Raw genomic sequence first — 17,503 nt, forward strand, 5'->3', positions numbered from 1 at the left:
TTCCGCAATTAATTCTCAAAGTTTGCTTAATTTTCGAAAAAAAGAAAAGAACCTCCCCTTAACAATTAAAGATGCGACCGGTAGTACAAATTCGGATCTGAGTGACCGTATTTGCAATAATCCGCCACCAGACGACTGCAATAATCGGCACATCACATGGAAATACGGTCACTCAGATCCGAATTTGTACTACAAATCGCATCTTTAATTGTTAATAACAAAAACATGGTGCAACATTTTCACTTTCTGCCAACGGATTTCGAAATTTTAGAAAAAAACACATAATTTCCATATTTTACTTTTTTTTAAGCTGTTTTTACCGCGCACCGCACTTGTAAACAATTACCCTTTTTTCACTTGCAACTATCGTTTACCATCGACACTGAATATCGATATTGGTTCGGAAACCCAAATACTCGATATATCGAAAATAATTTGAGTGGTCGACCCAGCTCTAGTCGACAGATCGTCGAATGTCATACCACGTTGGAAGCGTCAGTCGAAGACAATTGATACCATGGAACAATACACTCCAAAGGAACGCGCTCAAATTGTTCAGCTCTACATTGAAAATAAATTCTCAATTGTGTTAACCCAACGTGCGTTTCGTAAAGTGAATAAAGTTAAAAGTGCTCCAGTTAAAAACACAATTATGTCTTTCAGGGGCGGACGCAGAAAAAAATTTTGGGGGGGGGTCCGATCAAACATTTTTTTACTTTACATGGTTGAAAGACCGAGTGCTGTAAGGGAATTTGAAAAAGTCTGGGTTTTTGGGGGGTCCGGACCCCCGGACACCCCCTTCGTCCGCCCCTGCTTACTCTCTCTGCTTTTCTGTGTGTATGTGTGACCATTGTTTTGTCGCGCTGATTGGTCTTTCACTCTTCATGTGTGTGTGTCTGTGAGCTTCTGTTTACATGTGGGTGTGTGTGTGTGTGTGAGTGAGCGCTCTTCATTGTTGTTTTGCCTCTCGCTCTCGCCTTATGCTACCGTTGTTAATTATTTATTTTAGCGCGCTCCTCTTCTTCCACATCTCGTTAGCTTTCTGCTTCCCCTTACCGCTATCTTCTCTCCTTTTCTGCCATTTATTTACCGCTTTTTGATTTAATATACCGTCAAAACAGAAACAAAATGGCGTCTACTCAGTGTACGTTCTAAAGAATGCAACACAGTTTTAAACAGCGTTTTATTTGAAGGGATTCATTTTGGGCCATCCATAAACCTCGTGACGCTAATTTTTGGCTATTTTGACGGAAATTTTTTATTTTGATATAATTTTAATGGAAAGTGTAAAGGTACATAGAGATCGAATTATGGAAAGTGTAAAGGTATATTATGGAGATGGAAACTATGGATGTAATAAGTTTTGAAGTAGTGTCCGCATGCCTATTTTGAGACTTTCGCGGTCCCGTCCGTCCAGCGTTTGAATATCTGGCAGCAGACTCATTAAAAACATTGCGTCCGGATCAGTCCTGCAGCGGCAAGGCTCCACTCCGCCGTTGGACAAGGTTTCGCTTGAACGGTTATTTGATTCTCGTTGCAAAGGAGGCGCTGAGCCGAGCTCTTGTTGGTGGCCATCGTGGAAGTGGTGGTGCATATGAACGGAACGTTGACTTGGCTGGTAACCGCCCAACTGACTGCGGTAGCGACCGTTGCGCTGGTGCTCCTCCTCCATGATGTCCTTAGTTCGGAATTCGCCCTCGTCGATGTACCTATATAGTTGTCCAGTTGTTAATGGCTCAACAATATTTATTTCAAATGGCAAACCAATAACAAACCCTTTAAAAAATAGGTAAACTGGACTTACACTATTGAAAGCAATTTCAATGTGAACTTAAATGACAAGGCACTCATGAAAATACTATTTTTCTCTCCCTCCGAAAATTATGCGAAATGAAAGATATGGTGAAGCAAATTATTGAATTTTTTTTTAATCGTTAATAAACAACGAATCAAAAGTTCAAAAGCATAAGTTCGTATGTCTCTTCATTTTTCCGCAATTAATTCTCAAAGTTTGCTTAATTTTCGAAAAAAAAGAAAAGAACCTCCCCTTAACAATTAAAGATGCGACCGGTAGTACAAATTCGGATCTGAGTGACCGTATTTGCAATAATCCGCCACCAGACGACTGCAATAATCGGCACATCACATGGAAATACGGTCACTCAGATCCGAATTTGTACTACAAATCGCATCTTTAATTGTTAATAACAAAAACATGGTGCAACATTTTCACTTTCTGCCAACGGATTTCGAAATTTTAGAAAAAAACACATAATTTCCATATTTTACTTTTTTTTAAGCTGTTTTTACCGCGCACCGCACTTGTAAACAATTACCCTTTTTTCACTTGCAACTATCGTTTACCATCGACACTGAATATCGATATTGGTTCGGAAACCCAAATACTCGATATATCGAAAATAATTTGAGTGGTCGACCCAGCTCTAGTCGACAGATCGTCGAATGTCATACCACGTTGGAAGCGTCAGTCGAAGACAATTGATACCATGGAACAATACACTCCAAAGGAACGCGCTCAAATTGTTCAGCTCTACATTGAAAATAAATTCTCAATTGTGTTAACCCAACGTGCGTTTCGTAAAGTGAATAAAGTTAAAAGTGCTCCAGTTAAAAACACAATTATGTCTTTCAGGGGCGGACGCAGAAAAAATTTTGGGGGGGGGTCCGATCAAACATTTTTTTACTTTACATGGTTGAAAGACCGAGTGCTGTAAGGGAATTTGAAAAAGTCTGGGTTTTTGGGGGGGTCCGGACCCCCGGACACCCCCCTTCGTCCGCCCCTGCTTACTCTCTCTGCTTTTCTGTGTGTATGTGTGACCATTGTTTTGTCGCGCTGATTGGTCTTTCACTCTTCATGTGTGTGTGTCTGTGAGCTTCTGTTTACATGTGGGTGTGTGTGTGTGTGTGAGTGAGCGCTCTTCATTGTTGTTTTGCCTCTCGCTCTCGCCTTATGCTACCGTTGTTAATTATTTATTTTAGCGCGCTCCTCTTCTTCCACATCTCGTTAGCTTTCTGCTTCCCCTTACCGCTATCTTCTCTCCTTTTCTGCCATTTATTTACCGCTTTTTGATTTAATATACCGTCAAAACAGAAACAAAATGGCGTCTACTCAGTGTACGTTCTAAAGAATGCAACACAGTTTTAAACAGCGTTTTATTTGAAGGGATTCATTTTGGGCCATCCATAAACCTCGTGACGCTAATTTTTGGCTATTTTGACGGAAATTTTTTATTTTGATATAATTTTAATGGAAAGTGTAAAGGTACATAGAGATCGAATTATGGAAAGTGTAAAGGTATATTATGGAGATGGAAACTATGGATGTAATAAGTTTTGAAGTAGTGTCCGCATGCCTATTTTGAGACTTTCGCGGTCCCGTCCGTCCAGCGTTTGAATATCTGGCAGCAGACTCATTAAAAACATTGCGTCCGGATCAGTCCTGCAGCGGCAAGGCTCCACTCCGCCGTTGGACAAGGTTTCGCTTGAACGGTTATTTGATTCTCGTTGCAAAGGAGGCGCTGAGCCGAGCTCTTGTTGGTGGCCATCGTGGAAGTGGTGGTGCATATGAACGGAACGTTGACTTGGCTGGTAACCGCCCAACTGACTGCGGTAGCGACCGTTGCGCTGGTGCTCCTCCTCCATGATGTCCTTAGTTCGGAATTCGCCCTCGTCGATGTACCTAGATAGTTGTCCAGTTGTTAATGGCTCAACAATATTTATTTCAAATGGCAAACCAATAACAAACCCTTTAAAAAATAGGTAAACTGGACTTACACTATTGAAAGCAATTTCAATGTGAACTTAAATGACAAGGCACTCATGAAAATACTATTTTTCTCTCCCTCCGAAAATTATGCGAAATGAAAGATATGGTGAAGCAAATTATTGAATTTTTTTTTAATCGTTAATAAACAACGAATCAAAAGTTCAAAAGCATAAGTTCGTATGTCTCTTCATTTTTCCGCAATTAATTCTCAAAGTTTGCTTAATTTTCGAAAAAAAAAGAAAAGAACCTCCCCTTAACAATTAAAGATGCGACCGGTAGTACAAATTCGGATCTGAGTGACCGTATTTGCAATAATCCGCCACCAGACGACTGCAATAATCGGCACATCACATGGAAATACGGTCACTCAGATCCGAATTTGTACTACAAATCGCATCTTTAATTGTTAATAACAAAAACATGGTGCAACATTTTCACTTTCTGCCAACGGATTTCGAAATTTTAGAAAAAAACACATAATTTCCATATTTTATTTTTTTTAAGCTGTTTTTACCGCGCACCGCACTTGTAAACAATTACCCTTTTTTCACTTGCAACTATCGTTTACCATCGACACTGAATATCGATATTGGTTCGGAAACCCAAATACTCGATATATCGAAAATAATTTGAGTGGTCGACCCAGCTCTAGTCGACAGATCGTCGAATGTCATACCACGTTGGAAGCGTCAGTCGAAGACAATTGATACCATGGAACAATACACTCCAAAGGAACGCGCTCAAATTGTTCAGCTCTACATTGAAAATAAATTCTCAATTGTGTTAACCCAACGTGCGTTTCGTAAAGTGAATAAAGTTAAAAGTGCTCCAGTTAAAAACACAATTATGTCTTTCAGGGGCGGACGCAGAAAAAATTTTGGGGGGGGGGGTCCGATCAAACATTTTTTTACTTTACATGGTTGAAAGACCGAGTGCTGTAAGGGAATTTGAAAAAGTCTGGGTTTTTGGGGGGTCCGGACCCCCGGACACCCCCTTCGTCCGCCCCTGCTTACTCTCTCTGCTTTTCTGTGTGTATGTGTGACCATTGTTTTGTCGCGCTGATTGGTCTTTCACTCTTCATGTGTGTGTGTCTGTGAGCTTCTGTTTACATGTGGGTGTGTGTGTGTGTGTGAGTGAGCGCTCTTCATTGTTGTTTTGCCTCTCGCTCTCGCCTTATGCTACCGTTGTTAATTATTTATTTTAGCGCGCTCCTCTTCTTCCACATCTCGTTAGCTTTCTGCTTCCCCTTACCGCTATCTTCTCTCCTTTTCTGCCATTTATTTACCGCTTTTTGATTTAATATACCGTCAAAACAGAAACAAAATGGCGTCTACTCAGTGTACGTTCTAAAGAATGCAACACAGTTTTAAACAGCGTTTTATTTGAAGGGATTCATTTTGGGCCATCCATAAACCTCGTGACGCTAATTTTTGGCTATTTTGACGGAAATTTTTTATTTTGATATAATTTTAATGGAAAGTGTAAAGGTACATAGAGATCGAATTATGGAAAGTGTAAAGGTATATTATGGAGATGGAAACTATGGATGTAATAAGTTTTGAAGTAGTGTCCGCATGCCTATTTTGAGACTTTCGCGGTCCCGTCCGTCCAGCGTTTGAATATCTGGCAGCAGACTCATTAAAAACATTGCGTCCGGATCAGTCCTGCAGCGGCAAGGCTCCACTCCGCCGTTGGACAAGGTTTCGCTTGAACGGTTATTTGATTCTCGTTGCAAAGGAGGCGCTGAGCCGAGCTCTTGTTGGTGGCCATCGTGGAAGTGGTGGTGCATATGAACGGAACGTTGACTTGGCTGGTAACCGCCCAACTGACTGCGGTAGCGACCGTTGCGCTGGTGCTCCTCCTCCATGATGTCCTTAGTTCGGAATTCGCCCTCGTCGATGTACCTAGATAGTTGTCCAGTTGTTAATGGCTCAACAATATTTATTTCAAATGGCAAACCAATAACAAACCCTTTAAAAAATAGGTAAACTGGACTTACACTATTGAAAGCAATTTCAATGTGAACTTAAATGACAAGGCACTCATGAAAATACTATTTTTCTCTCCCTCCGAAAATTATGCGAAATGAAAGATATGGTGAAGCAAATTATTGAATTTTTTTTAATCGTTAATAAACAACGAATCAAAAGTTCAAAAGCATAAGTTCGTATGTCTCTTCATTTTTCCGCAATTAATTCTCAAAGTTTGCTTAATTTTCGAAAAAAAAAGAAAAGAACCTCCCCTTAACAATTAAAGATGCGACCGGTAGTACAAATTCGGATCTGAGTGACCGTATTTGCAATAATCCGCCACCAGACGACTGCAATAATCGGCACATCACATGGAAATACGGTCACTCAGATCCGAATTTGTACTACAAATCGCATCTTTAATTGTTAATAACAAAAACATGGTGCAACATTTTCACTTTCTGCCAACGGATTTCGAAATTTTAGAAAAAAACACATAATTTCCATATTTTACTTTTTTTTTAAGCTGTTTTTACCGCGCACCGCACTTGTAAACAATTACCCTTTTTTCACTTGCAACTATCGTTTACCATCGACACTGAATATCGATATTGGTTCGGAAACCCAAATACTCGATATATCGAAAATAATTTGAGTGGTCGACCCAGCTCTAGTCGACAGATCGTCGAATGTCATACCACGTTGGAAGCGTCAGTCGAAGACAATTGATACCATGGAACAATACACTCCAAAGGAACGCGCTCAAATTGTTCAGCTCTACATTGAAAATAAATTCTCAATTGTGTTAACCCAACGTGCGTTTCGTAAAGTGAATAAAGTTAAAAGTGCTCCAGTTAAAAACACAATTATGTCTTTCAGGGGCGGACGCAGAAAAAAATTTTGGGGGGGGGTCCGATCAAACATTTTTTTACTTTACATGGTTGAAAGACCGAGTGCTGTAAGGGAATTTGAAAAAGTCTGGGTTTTTGGGGGGTCCGGACCCCCGGACACCCCCTTCGTCCGCCCCTGCTTACTCTCTCTGCTTTTCTGTGTGTATGTGTGACCATTGTTTTGTCGCGCTGATTGGTCTTTCACTCTTCATGTGTGTGTGTCTGTGAGCTTCTGTTTACATGTGGGTGTGTGTGTGTGTGTGAGTGAGCGCTCTTCATTGTTGTTTTGCCTCTCGCTCTCGCCTTATGCTACCGTTGTTAATTATTTATTTTAGCGCGCTCCTCTTCTTCCACATCTCGTTAGCTTTCTGCTTCCCCTTACCGCTATCTTCTCTCCTTTTCTGCCATTTATTTACCGCTTTTTGATTTAATATACCGTCAAAACAGAAACAAAATGGCGTCTACTCAGTGTACGTTCTAAAGAATGCAACACAGTTTTAAACAGCGTTTTATTTGAAGGGATTCATTTTGGGCCATCCATAAACCTCGTGACGCTAATTTTTGGCTATTTTGACGGAAATTTTTTATTTTGATATAATTTTAATGGAAAGTGTAAAGGTACATAGAGATCGAATTATGGAAAGTGTAAAGGTATATTATGGAGATGGAAACTATGGATGTAATAAGTTTTGAAGTAGTGTCCGCATGCCTATTTTGAGACTTTCGCGGTCCCGTCCGTCCAGCGTTTGAATATCTGGCAGCAGACTCATTAAAAACATTGCGTCCGGATCAGTCCTGCAGCGGCAAGGCTCCACTCCGCCGTTGGACAAGGTTTCGCTTGAACGGTTATTTGATTCTCGTTGCAAAGGAGGCGCTGAGCCGAGCTCTTGTTGGTGGCCATCGTGGAAGTGGTGGTGCATATGAACGGAACGTTGTCTTGGCTGGTAACCGCCCAACTGACTGCGGTAGCGACCGTTGCGCTGGTGCTCCTCCTCCATGATGTCCTTAGTTCGGAATTCGCCCTCGTCGATGTACCTAGATAGTTGTCCAGTTGTTAATGGCTCAACAATATTTATTTCAAATGGCAAACCAATAACAAACCCTTTAAAAAATAGGTAAACTGGACTTACACTATTGAAAGCAATTTCAATGTGAACTTAAATGACAAGGCACTCATGAAAATACTATTTTTCTCTCCCTCCGAAAATTATGCGAAATGAAAGATATGGTGAAGCAAATTATTGAATTTTTTTTAATCGTTAATAAACAACGAATCAAAAGTTCAAAAGCATAAGTTCGTATGTCTTTTCATTTTTCCGCAATTAATTCTCAAAGTTTGCTTAATTTTCGAAAAAAAAGAAAAGAACCTCCCCTTAACAATTAAAGATGCGACCGGTACACAGTGGGCCCAATGAGACATTTGGCGGAATAAAAGTCCAAATAAAATTGTTCAATAATTGGTTAAATTTTTTTTTATTTCAATGTTAACACTCTATGAAGCTCACAAAAGCTTGTTAAAAGATTTCAAATTTGTGTTGTGATCAATTGTGAGCTTTCGAAGTAATCATATGTTTTTCACGTGTGTATGCAAATTTTTAAGGTTTGTTTTGAGTCGTGTTTAATATTTTGAAAAATATACATATTGACGATTTTTAATTGAAGTAACCATTGTTTTCGTTAAACTAAGGTATGTACTAAATGTAAAAAATGTGTTCGTGATTTATTTACGTATGTGTAACCTAAAAATATATAGTTATTAACATGCTTTTGAAGTAATGATTTTTAAACGCTTTACAGTCTTCGTTGGACTGTAACTAATGTGATTCAATCGTATTCATGCTAATGTTAGTATTTATGAGAAGTGTAAGTCCCTGTGGTGTCAAAATGTCCAAAATCAGAGCCAACTACGGCCAATTCTGAAGTCTATTACACTTTATAGGTGGAATGTCAGTCTCTAGGAGACGTCTTTTTGCCTTGTTTCTTAGCAAAAGTGTAGCAGAAAAATTTTTTTTTATAATTTTTAAAAAATTTTTTTATTATTTTCATATAATTGTTTATTGAATTTAAAATGTTTAAAAATATATTTTTTGAAAGCCTATAAAGTTACGAAATTCACTATATTTTTTATATGAATTGTATGAGATTTACTTGGGGTAACACATTAATATTTTCAGAATATGTCAAGAATATATTAAGAATATTAAGTTAAAATTTTCAATAAAATATCAATTCATTTACCCGAGTTATTATTAAAATTCCGCTAGCAGAGGCACTTGGCCCACTGTGCGGTAGTACAAATTCGGATCTGAGTGACCGTATTTGCAATAATCCGCCACCAGACGACTGCAATAATCGGCACATCACATGGAAATACGGTCACTCAGATCCGAATTTGTACTACAAATCGCATCTTTAATTGTTAATAACAAAAACATGGTGCAACATTTTCACTTTCTGCCAACGGATTTCGAAATTTTAGAAAAAAACACATAATTTCCATATTTTACTTTTTTTTTAAGCTGTTTTTACCGCGCACCGCACTTGTAAACAATTACCCTTTTTTCACTTGCAACTATCGTTTACCATCGACACTGAATATCGATATTGGTTCGGAAACCCAAATACTCGATATATCGAAAATAATTTGAGTGGTCGACCCAGCTCTAGTCGACAGATCGTCGAATGTCATACCACGTTGGAAGCGTCAGTCGAAGACAATTGATACCATGGAACAATACACTCCAAAGGAACGCGCTCAAATTGTTCAGCTCTACATTGAAAATAAATTCTCAATTGTGTTAACCCAACGTGCGTTTCGTAAAGTGAATAAAGTTAAAAGTGCTCCAGTTAAAAACACAATTATGTCTTTCAGGGGCGGACGCAGAAAAAATTTTGGGGGGGGGTCCGATCAAACATTTTTTTACTTTACATGGTTGAAAGACCGAGTGCTGTAAGGGAATTTGAAAAAGTCTGGGTTTTTGGGGGGGTCCGGACCCCCGGACACCCCCCTTCGTCCACCCCTGCTTACTCTCTCTGCTTTTCTGTGTGTATGTGAGACCATTGTTTTGTCGCGCTGATTGGTCTTTCACTCTTCATGTGTGTGTGTCTGTGAGCTTCTGTTTACATGTGGGTGTGGGTGTGTGTGTGAGTGAGCGCTCTTCATTGTTGTTTTGCCTCTCGCTCTCGCCTTATGCTACCGTTGTTAATTATTTATTTTAGCGCGCTCCTCTTCTTCCACATCTCGTTAGCTTTCTGCTTCCCCTTAACGCTATCTTCTCTCCTTTTCTGCCATTTATTTACCGCTTTTTGATTTAATATACCGTCAAAACAGAAACAAAATGGCGTCTACTCAGTGTACGTTCTAAAGAATGCAACACAGTTTTAAACAGCGTTTTATTTGAAGGGATTCATTTTGGGCCATCCATAAACCTCGTGACGCTAATTTTTGGCTATTTTGACGAAAATTTTTTATTTTGATATAATTTTAATGGAAAGTGTAAAGGTACATAGAGATCGAATTATGGAAAGTGTAAAGGTATATTATGGAGATGGAAACTATGGATGTAATAAGTTTTGAAGTAGTGTCCGGATGCCTATTTTGAGACTTTCGCGGTCCCGTCCGTCCAGCGTTTGAATATCTGGCAGCAGACTCATTAAAAACATTGCGTCCGGATCAGTCCTGCAGCGGCAAGGCTGAAAGAACACTCCGCTGGCCAGAGAGTTTTATTAACCAGAATAAATACAAAATTTTTCCATACAACCCGCCCACGTGTGTTTCCGCCGAAGTGATCGAATCAAGTAGTGAATGCCGACAGCAAAAACCATACCTTTTAGTGCTTTGGATGGCTGTGGCATACTAAAACAACATATTTTTCGGGAGCAAAATCGCACCAAATCACGTGTTGCCTAGTCGGAAAATCTTGGAAAGAATCGCAACTATTTTTAGTTGGTGTTAGCAACGTAGATTTTATCTAAAGGTATGTAGTCGATCTAATAAGTTTCGTTAGTCTGAAAGTGAATTTCTATGTAGTGTCGCCTGTACGTCGGAAACTTCGTCCGCCCGTATCCGTCCACGGCAATATTGCTGCTGGACGGATGCAAATTTTATATCGTGGATTTCGGCATAACTATAACTTTGGAGAATACCCTATGTGGATGCTAGTGTGCCTATAATTGTCCTCTAATTCAGACCCCTCGACTGTCGAGTCCGCTCCTGGGCTGAACCAAAGCCGGATCAGGGCAGCGCAGTCGCCAAGCAGTGCAGCAGTAGCAGAGGCCGTAGCAAAGCAAAGGCGCCGTGGCAAAGCAGTAGAAAGGCAGAGGCCGAAGCAGAGCAGCGGCAGAAGCAGACAAAGGAGAATGCATTGATCGAGTTAAGGGAGTAGAAAAGAGTAGTAGGGATGACGATTGTGAGAATGTTGCAAAATTACCTGTGTTAACCAATATGTGAACCAAATAATTAAAGTCTTAAATTTTTAGAAATTAAGCAGTCGTACGCTCATGAGAATTTAAATGCAATTATAAGCTCTTCTTTTTGCCCATTCAACATGATCAGCATCAACATCACCACGTTGGAAGGCCTTTCATCGCTGGAGTAAACAATGAAGTTTGTGAGTACTATACGAAAGTTATCTACCGCTTATTTGTATTTATCTTCTCAAAATTATTGAGCCGATCCCAAATTAATATTGAAGAAGAAAAAAAACCTTTGATGATAGCTATTTCTGAATAGGCAATTCTCTTAATTTCTTGTTATTAAACGAAAAACAGTATTTAAACATGCCTTGCGCTTTCGAATATAAACAAAAATTTTTACAACATTTATTCTTGCACATATTATATTAAACCTATAACAATAAGAACCATGATTTAAACTTTAAAATATTATTGCACATTCTCCCCAATTACCATGCTTCCCTGAAACAACGTTAAGCAACCATCCTAAGTAATTAGACGTTAAGAAAATCTTTAAGGAAAATTTAGAATGTAATCAGAAACTTTACTCACTAGGAGATAAGATGATTTTTTTTTTTTTTTGCTATTCCGTATTGTTAAATTTGATTATGAAAATTATTGGATCTGAGTAAATTGTGAATTTTGAATTTTGAAATTATGAAGTGCTAAATTTTATGCTTTCCTGAATTGACATGGCAACTTAAAGAAATTCGGAGGAATCTTTGGGTATCTTCTAAAAGAATAACTGATATAGAAGATCATGGTTGGGTTGGGTAGAGAGCGACAACGAGAGTCAAATAACATCTAAGACCTCACGTCGATTTTCGAATCTAGTAGTCCATCTTTTTATACCCTTGCAGAGCAAAGGGTATTATAATTTTGGCCAGAAGTTTGCAACGCAGTGAAGGAGACACCTCAGACCCCATAAAGTATATATATTCTTGATCAGCATCACGAGTAGAATCGGAATACGTCTGTACGTCTGTCCGTCTGTCCGTCTGTCCGTCTGTCCGTCTGTCCGTTTCTGCCTAAACTAGTCTCTCAGTTTTAAAGCTATCTCGCTGAAACTTTCCCAAAATGTGTGTAGTTATTGCACGCAGTATATAAGTCGGAACGGGCCGGATCGGCCGACTATATCGGATAGCTCCCATACGAGAGAATGAAATAAAAAATTCGTACTCCGTTGTTTTTGATCAGATCGACTTGAATTCTTCAAGATGGCGTTTTCTAACTGTTATTGAATTTCGGATTAAATTTGATCAAAATCGGATAACTCTATCATATAGCTGCCATAGGAGAGATCGAAAATTATATATAGAATTGATGGAAATAAATTGATAACATCGTTGTTTTTTATCCCACGAGCATGATTTTTTGAATATAAAGTTTTTTAACAACGTTTATATTGAGAAAAAAGTTTCATAAAAATCGGTCATCTATATCTTATAGCTGCCATAGGAAAGATCGAAAAATCTATATAGAAATAATGGAAATAAAATTATAACATCGTTGTTTTTCATCAGACAAGTATGATTTTTGGAATATAGAGTTTTCTTATGACTCTTGAATTACGAATTAAATTTGATCAAAATCGGACAACTATATCGTATAGCTCCCATATGATCTATAGTCAAAAATATGGAAAATGAATAGAAAAATCGTCTTAGCTTCGATGTTGTCTAGCCTTTATGAGTTTTGTTCGACATATTTGATGACTGCAAGGGTATATAAGCTTCGGCTTGCCGAAGCTAGCTTCCTTTCTTGTTCTGCATTGTTTTTGTATTTTAGTAACTGCTATTGACCTTTTGATATGTAGGGTAAGATGGGGTAAAACCGCCAAAAATGTATATTTGACGATGTCAAGCTTTCATTTATAAAATGATCAATGATCCAAATCATATTTCTGAAAGTTTAATCCCTTGGCTACATAATTCATTTAGAAAGTTTTTATGTAGCTTTTATTTTAAAAGAATTGTGATCGTTCAGAAGAAAAGTTTAAAACGGCGGTTTTACCCCACCTAGTGGGGTAAAAACGCCATTCTGGTTTTAGTGTAGTTAAGTACCCAAATAATGTCAATAACTTCTGAGAAAAAATTTTTTCAATTCAAATGGATATTACATGTTACAACGAATATATTATATAAAAGTAAAAATAAGAAATTGAAGCGAAGTCATAAGTAAGTCGTCGAACTGCTGTCCGAGTGAAACCATGAAATATAGCTGATGCTTTTATGAGATATTTCTCAAGCGATGCCTCTTGGTCGTCAGTAAAAATCTGTAAAATAAGAATTACGTGGTTAAAATAGTTTTAAACTAAGAAGAAATGTCGCATTAACAAAGGTTTAAAACTGAAAATTAAAATATTCTTATTTAAAAGATAAAATCATTTTATACAATACTGTTTGCAATTATCTGTTCAAAAAGAAAGGCTGTTATTTTTTAATTGAATTGAATTCAATATCATGACATTACATATTGTTTCAATTGACAAAAATTGTGAATATTTGACTCTTTACCTGGGGATGATGGCCATAATAAGCGTTGTGCGCTTTGTTGACTCGGTCTCGCAAAGTCTCTCGGGGAATCCCATATTTTTCGGTAACAACTGCCACCTTGCTGCCCTCCTGAACTTCCTCGATTGCCCGTTGAAATATATTTTCATCAATTTTTGATTTTTTTTCTTGCGTAATTGCGAGGCATGATGCTGAAAGACATTCATTCTCGATTAAAACGAGTTTTTCCGTTATCAAATTGTGTGGCGTTTTTACCCCACCTTTTCGCGGCGTTTTTACCCCACGCGAGTTATAATAGGTTCGAATTGGGAATGTTGTACTTGATTTGGGAAACACTTTGACTTCACAAGATTGTGAATAAAACGCCCGGATGGTTTGAGTTCAACTTTAAGACTGACTCTGTATTTCTCTTTTGGTTGGCTTGTTGATTCTTATTCTAACATAAAATGCTGATCTAACGGAAAGTGCTTACTCTATGGATTTGAAGTGGGTCGTATAATTGGAGTAGTTTAGTAGAGTGGCTAAGCGGAGCGGATGCTATTGTTTTGATTCGTCTGCGATTCGATGCATCGGTTATTAGTAGGGCGATCGGATGGCCGCTGAAGTGTTTGCTGAGGCGGCGTGACGATCGGGTGGCCACTTAAGTGTTTGCTGAGGGTGCGATCGGGTGGCCGCTTAAGTGTTTGCTGTAGCGGCGGTTACAATAGTCGCGGCGGTTTTGGTGGGGGACCGCCGAGGCTAATTGTTGAGGCGGTAACTCCTCCCTCCTCAGATTGAACTACCGACCATAGCGGAGCGATGGTTGGTGTGAAAGTGGCAGGTGCAGTAATAGTTGATGTGAAGGTGGCAGGCGGACTAATGGTTGGTGTCAGCGTCGCAATTGGTGAAGTTGGTGTGAAGGTGGTCGTTCTTTTTGAGCAGACGGCCACGGCCAACAACACTATCAACATTATGATTAACATCGAGTATGTTGCTGTCGTATGTATAGTGGTTCCCATTTGTAGTCTGTTAATTTGTAGTTTCGTTTCTATATCTTCCATCTTTAGTTCGTGAATTCCCAGTTCCTGTGTTGTTCTATTTGTGTTGATAGTTCCGATGTGTGGTATGTCCAAGTTCAGTTTGGCTGTGCCAAGCCTCTCCGTTGCTTCGTACTGAACGTTGTTAACCATAGTTCTGCATTCGTTGAACGTGATTAGTGCTGATCCATTTATTGTTCTTTCTTGACCACAGTCCGTACGCAGTTTCACATTTTCTCCATTAAAAACGGCGATGTACCCCTCTTCCGGTTCAAAAATCCTTGTTTTGAGCCCAGCATCTCTCGTCTCACAATCCGCTTCCTTTCCGCTGATCAGTTTTCTTAAACAATTTTCATTAACCTGGTTTACAATTTTATCATTCTTACATATATATAAGTTCCTTACTTGCTGACATTTATTCTTATAATAGTACATTTCTTCATTATTCATTGCCACATATTCTGGCGTTATTACAAATTCCGTCTTATTCATAGGTAGTGCTATTATTCTATGTAGTGAATATGTTTCATTTTTAAAAATTGGTAATTTTATTGCAAATATTAGGTCAGTTTCATTCATTATAGCTTTAAATTCTAGAAATTCATACATGTTTTCCTCTGATGTTATCTGAACGCCCTGTTCCTCTAACTCCTGTATGCATTTAGTTGCTTCCTGCTTTTCGAATATAAATTTTGAAATTAACCCCATTTTTGCCAACAATAAACTTTCAGCAACGTCGTTTAAATTTAATCCAAGCATATCTATTGTTACTGAAATCCTGTCTATGTATTCTAACCTATATATCCTCTTATCCTCCTCTAAAAACGTCTTACTTATTCCATTCTTATAGTTATTAATAAACGTGGCTACCCTGCTTTGTTCTTCATTAATATATTTCGTCAAATTTTTAAACATTATGCCGAACTTGTTACCTGTTTTCTCCTGTGCGGACACGGCCTCTCGTAATCTCTCCTCCTCGTTCTGTATTTTCCTTATTTCCTGTTCTAATTTCTCTGCATCTTCTGCATCTAGATTTCCTGTTATGGACTTAACAACTGATCCTAACCCCTTAATTAGTCCCCTTGGTTTCCTTTTCTTAGGGCATATCGTCTCTAGTCTTGTTTTAATCATATTTAACTTGTTCTGTAATGCTCTCACGAGGTCTCTTGTTTCTGCATCGTCAGCTATGTCTCTGAGTGTCCTTCCTATGTTTTCTATTGCTTCCTGGTATTCTTGCAACCTTACTATGTGTATCAAATTCCTATGTGTTTGTATTATTCTTGCAGGGCCTAAGTTTATTTGTGCTAACGGCTCGTCTCCTTGTAACTCCCGAATCTCGAGACTCCTTCCTTCGGCCATGGTCACCGACCACCTGTAATTGTTATTATTCGTTTGATTTGGTTAGTCTTCTAATTTTTTCCTTGTGGATTTTCTGGGGTTTGGTAGATGTTAGTGTTAATCCGTTGTCTTCCAGCACCTTGTGTTTTGAAAATCTAGGGGTAAGTTTGTCCCTCCTGTTCTCTTTCCTAAATATTGTATCCCCTGGTTCTACTGGGTTCGGATACTCTCTGTTTGTATTTGCTGATTCTATACGTTTATTTTTCCTCTGTTCCACCATCTCCCTGATTTTCGGGTATAATTCGGCCTGAAACGCATTGATTTTCTGCAAATAATCATGCTCGTTGTTAAACGCTATGTTATTCCGAAAATGATGTGTTCTACCCGTGAATAATTCCTGTGGTGTTAACTTCGTAGCCGAATGAATAGCATTGTTGTATGTTATGAATGCTTCGTCCAATATTTCCTCATGCCTAATTTCCATTTTATTTGTTTTCTTTGCCTCGGTTATTAATCTATATATTTCTGTCAAGGTAGAGTGCAGTCTTTCGATTGTGGAATTACTTGACGACTGTTGAAAGGAGGTTGTATGCAGTTCCAATTCGTACTGCCTACAAAAGTCCTTAAACAGGTTGGAAGAGAATTCCACTCCTTGGTCACATACTAACTTTTTGGGTATCCCGAACAAAGCCATGAAATTTTTTATCGCCTTTACCACGTTTATACTTTCTTTTGCTGGAATCGTTTTTCCCCACGCATATCTTGAGAACTTATCTATTATGGTTAATATATTTTTCTTATTAATAAAATATAAATCTATATGCACTACCTCCATGGGTCCCTGTGGAGTTTCCGTCATGCTGTATTTAATTTTGTGTGGATTCCTGTCGTATTTCTGTATTTGACAACTATCGCAGTTATTAATTGTTTGTGCTATAGCCTGTCTCATGTGCGGAAAGAACACCCTTCTTTTTAGGTGGGCTAAAGTTTCATCTATTCCCCTATGATTACTTTTTCCGTGATAATCCTTAATAATTTGTTCTTGTTGTATTTTCTCCGTAATGTCCGGTAATAATATTACACATCGTATTGCTTTATACAGCTTACTATATGCAAAGTACTTGCAATATACGTCCTGGATTGTTATTACTAAGTTATTTGGTATTAATAACGCTACTGTTCTTTTTGGTTTTAAAAATTCCTTTAATCTCCGGGCAATATTTTCCTCATTGAAAGTATTTTCTGTCCAAGTTATTCTTAGTTTATTCCTAAACGGAATTTCTTTTTTATTTTCGATTGTCCCCCTTCTTCAACAACTACTTGAATGTTAAATTCATTTAATGGTTTTTCCGATATAGGAAACCCAAGCTGTAAGTCCTCTCCTGCAGAGTGGATCGTTTCACCGTTCGTTGCTACCTCCGAGACATTTTCTAACACATTCATCTCTGGCTGGATCCTGCTCAACGCGTCTGCCACCACATTCAGGGATCCTTTTTTATACACTATCTCGTAATCGTACTCCAGCATTTGAAGC

At 38.5% G+C, this 17,503-nt stretch overlaps 4 protein-coding genes across 4 annotated transcripts; all 4 read right to left on the reverse strand.

Annotated features, from left to right (window-relative positions):
- Window positions 1–1,196: 1,196 nt before the first annotated feature.
- On the reverse strand, window positions 1,197–1,798 carry LOC122320851. Its single transcript, XM_043209337.1, has 2 exons — window positions 1,776–1,798; window positions 1,197–1,709 (listed from the first exon to the last, which is right to left on the reverse strand). The coding sequence occupies exon 2, from the start codon at window positions 1,670–1,672 to the stop codon at window positions 1,346–1,348; it is 327 nt and encodes a 108-aa protein (XP_043065272.1). The 5' UTR covers window positions 1,673–1,709; window positions 1,776–1,798; the 3' UTR covers window positions 1,197–1,345.
- A 1,389-nt stretch (window positions 1,799–3,187) lies between these two features.
- On the reverse strand, window positions 3,188–3,789 carry LOC122320849. The gene is made up of 2 exons (XM_043209335.1): window positions 3,767–3,789; window positions 3,188–3,700 (listed from the first exon to the last, which is right to left on the reverse strand). The coding sequence occupies exon 2, from the start codon at window positions 3,661–3,663 to the stop codon at window positions 3,337–3,339; it is 327 nt and encodes a 108-aa protein (XP_043065270.1). The 5' UTR covers window positions 3,664–3,700; window positions 3,767–3,789; the 3' UTR covers window positions 3,188–3,336.
- A 1,389-nt stretch (window positions 3,790–5,178) lies between these two features.
- LOC122320850 lies at window positions 5,179–5,780 on the reverse strand. The gene is made up of 2 exons (XM_043209336.1): window positions 5,758–5,780; window positions 5,179–5,691 (listed from the first exon to the last, which is right to left on the reverse strand). The coding sequence occupies exon 2, from the start codon at window positions 5,652–5,654 to the stop codon at window positions 5,328–5,330; it is 327 nt and encodes a 108-aa protein (XP_043065271.1). The 5' UTR covers window positions 5,655–5,691; window positions 5,758–5,780; the 3' UTR covers window positions 5,179–5,327.
- Window positions 5,781–7,169: 1,389 nt separating this feature from the next.
- LOC122320852 lies at window positions 7,170–7,771 on the reverse strand. The gene is made up of 2 exons (XM_043209338.1): window positions 7,749–7,771; window positions 7,170–7,682 (listed from the first exon to the last, which is right to left on the reverse strand). The coding sequence occupies exon 2, from the start codon at window positions 7,643–7,645 to the stop codon at window positions 7,319–7,321; it is 327 nt and encodes a 108-aa protein (XP_043065273.1). The 5' UTR covers window positions 7,646–7,682; window positions 7,749–7,771; the 3' UTR covers window positions 7,170–7,318.
- Window positions 7,772–17,503: the final 9,732 nt, after the last annotated feature.

This window comes from Drosophila ficusphila, unplaced genomic scaffold, assembly GCF_018152265.1.
Source record: "Drosophila ficusphila isolate 14025-0441.05 unplaced genomic scaffold, ASM1815226v1 contig_846, whole genome shotgun sequence".
Lineage (NCBI taxonomy): Eukaryota > Metazoa > Arthropoda > Insecta > Diptera > Drosophilidae > Drosophila > Drosophila ficusphila.

Excerpts from the sequence above, each read along its gene's own strand:
- LOC122320851 (XM_043209337.1), bottom strand. The coding sequence starts at position 1,672 with ATGGAGGAGGAGCACCAGCGCAACGGTCGCTACCGCAGTCAGTTGGGC.
- LOC122320849 (XM_043209335.1), bottom strand. The coding sequence starts at position 3,663 with ATGGAGGAGGAGCACCAGCGCAACGGTCGCTACCGCAGTCAGTTGGGC.
- LOC122320850 (XM_043209336.1), bottom strand. The coding sequence starts at position 5,654 with ATGGAGGAGGAGCACCAGCGCAACGGTCGCTACCGCAGTCAGTTGGGC.
- LOC122320852 (XM_043209338.1), bottom strand. The coding sequence starts at position 7,645 with ATGGAGGAGGAGCACCAGCGCAACGGTCGCTACCGCAGTCAGTTGGGC.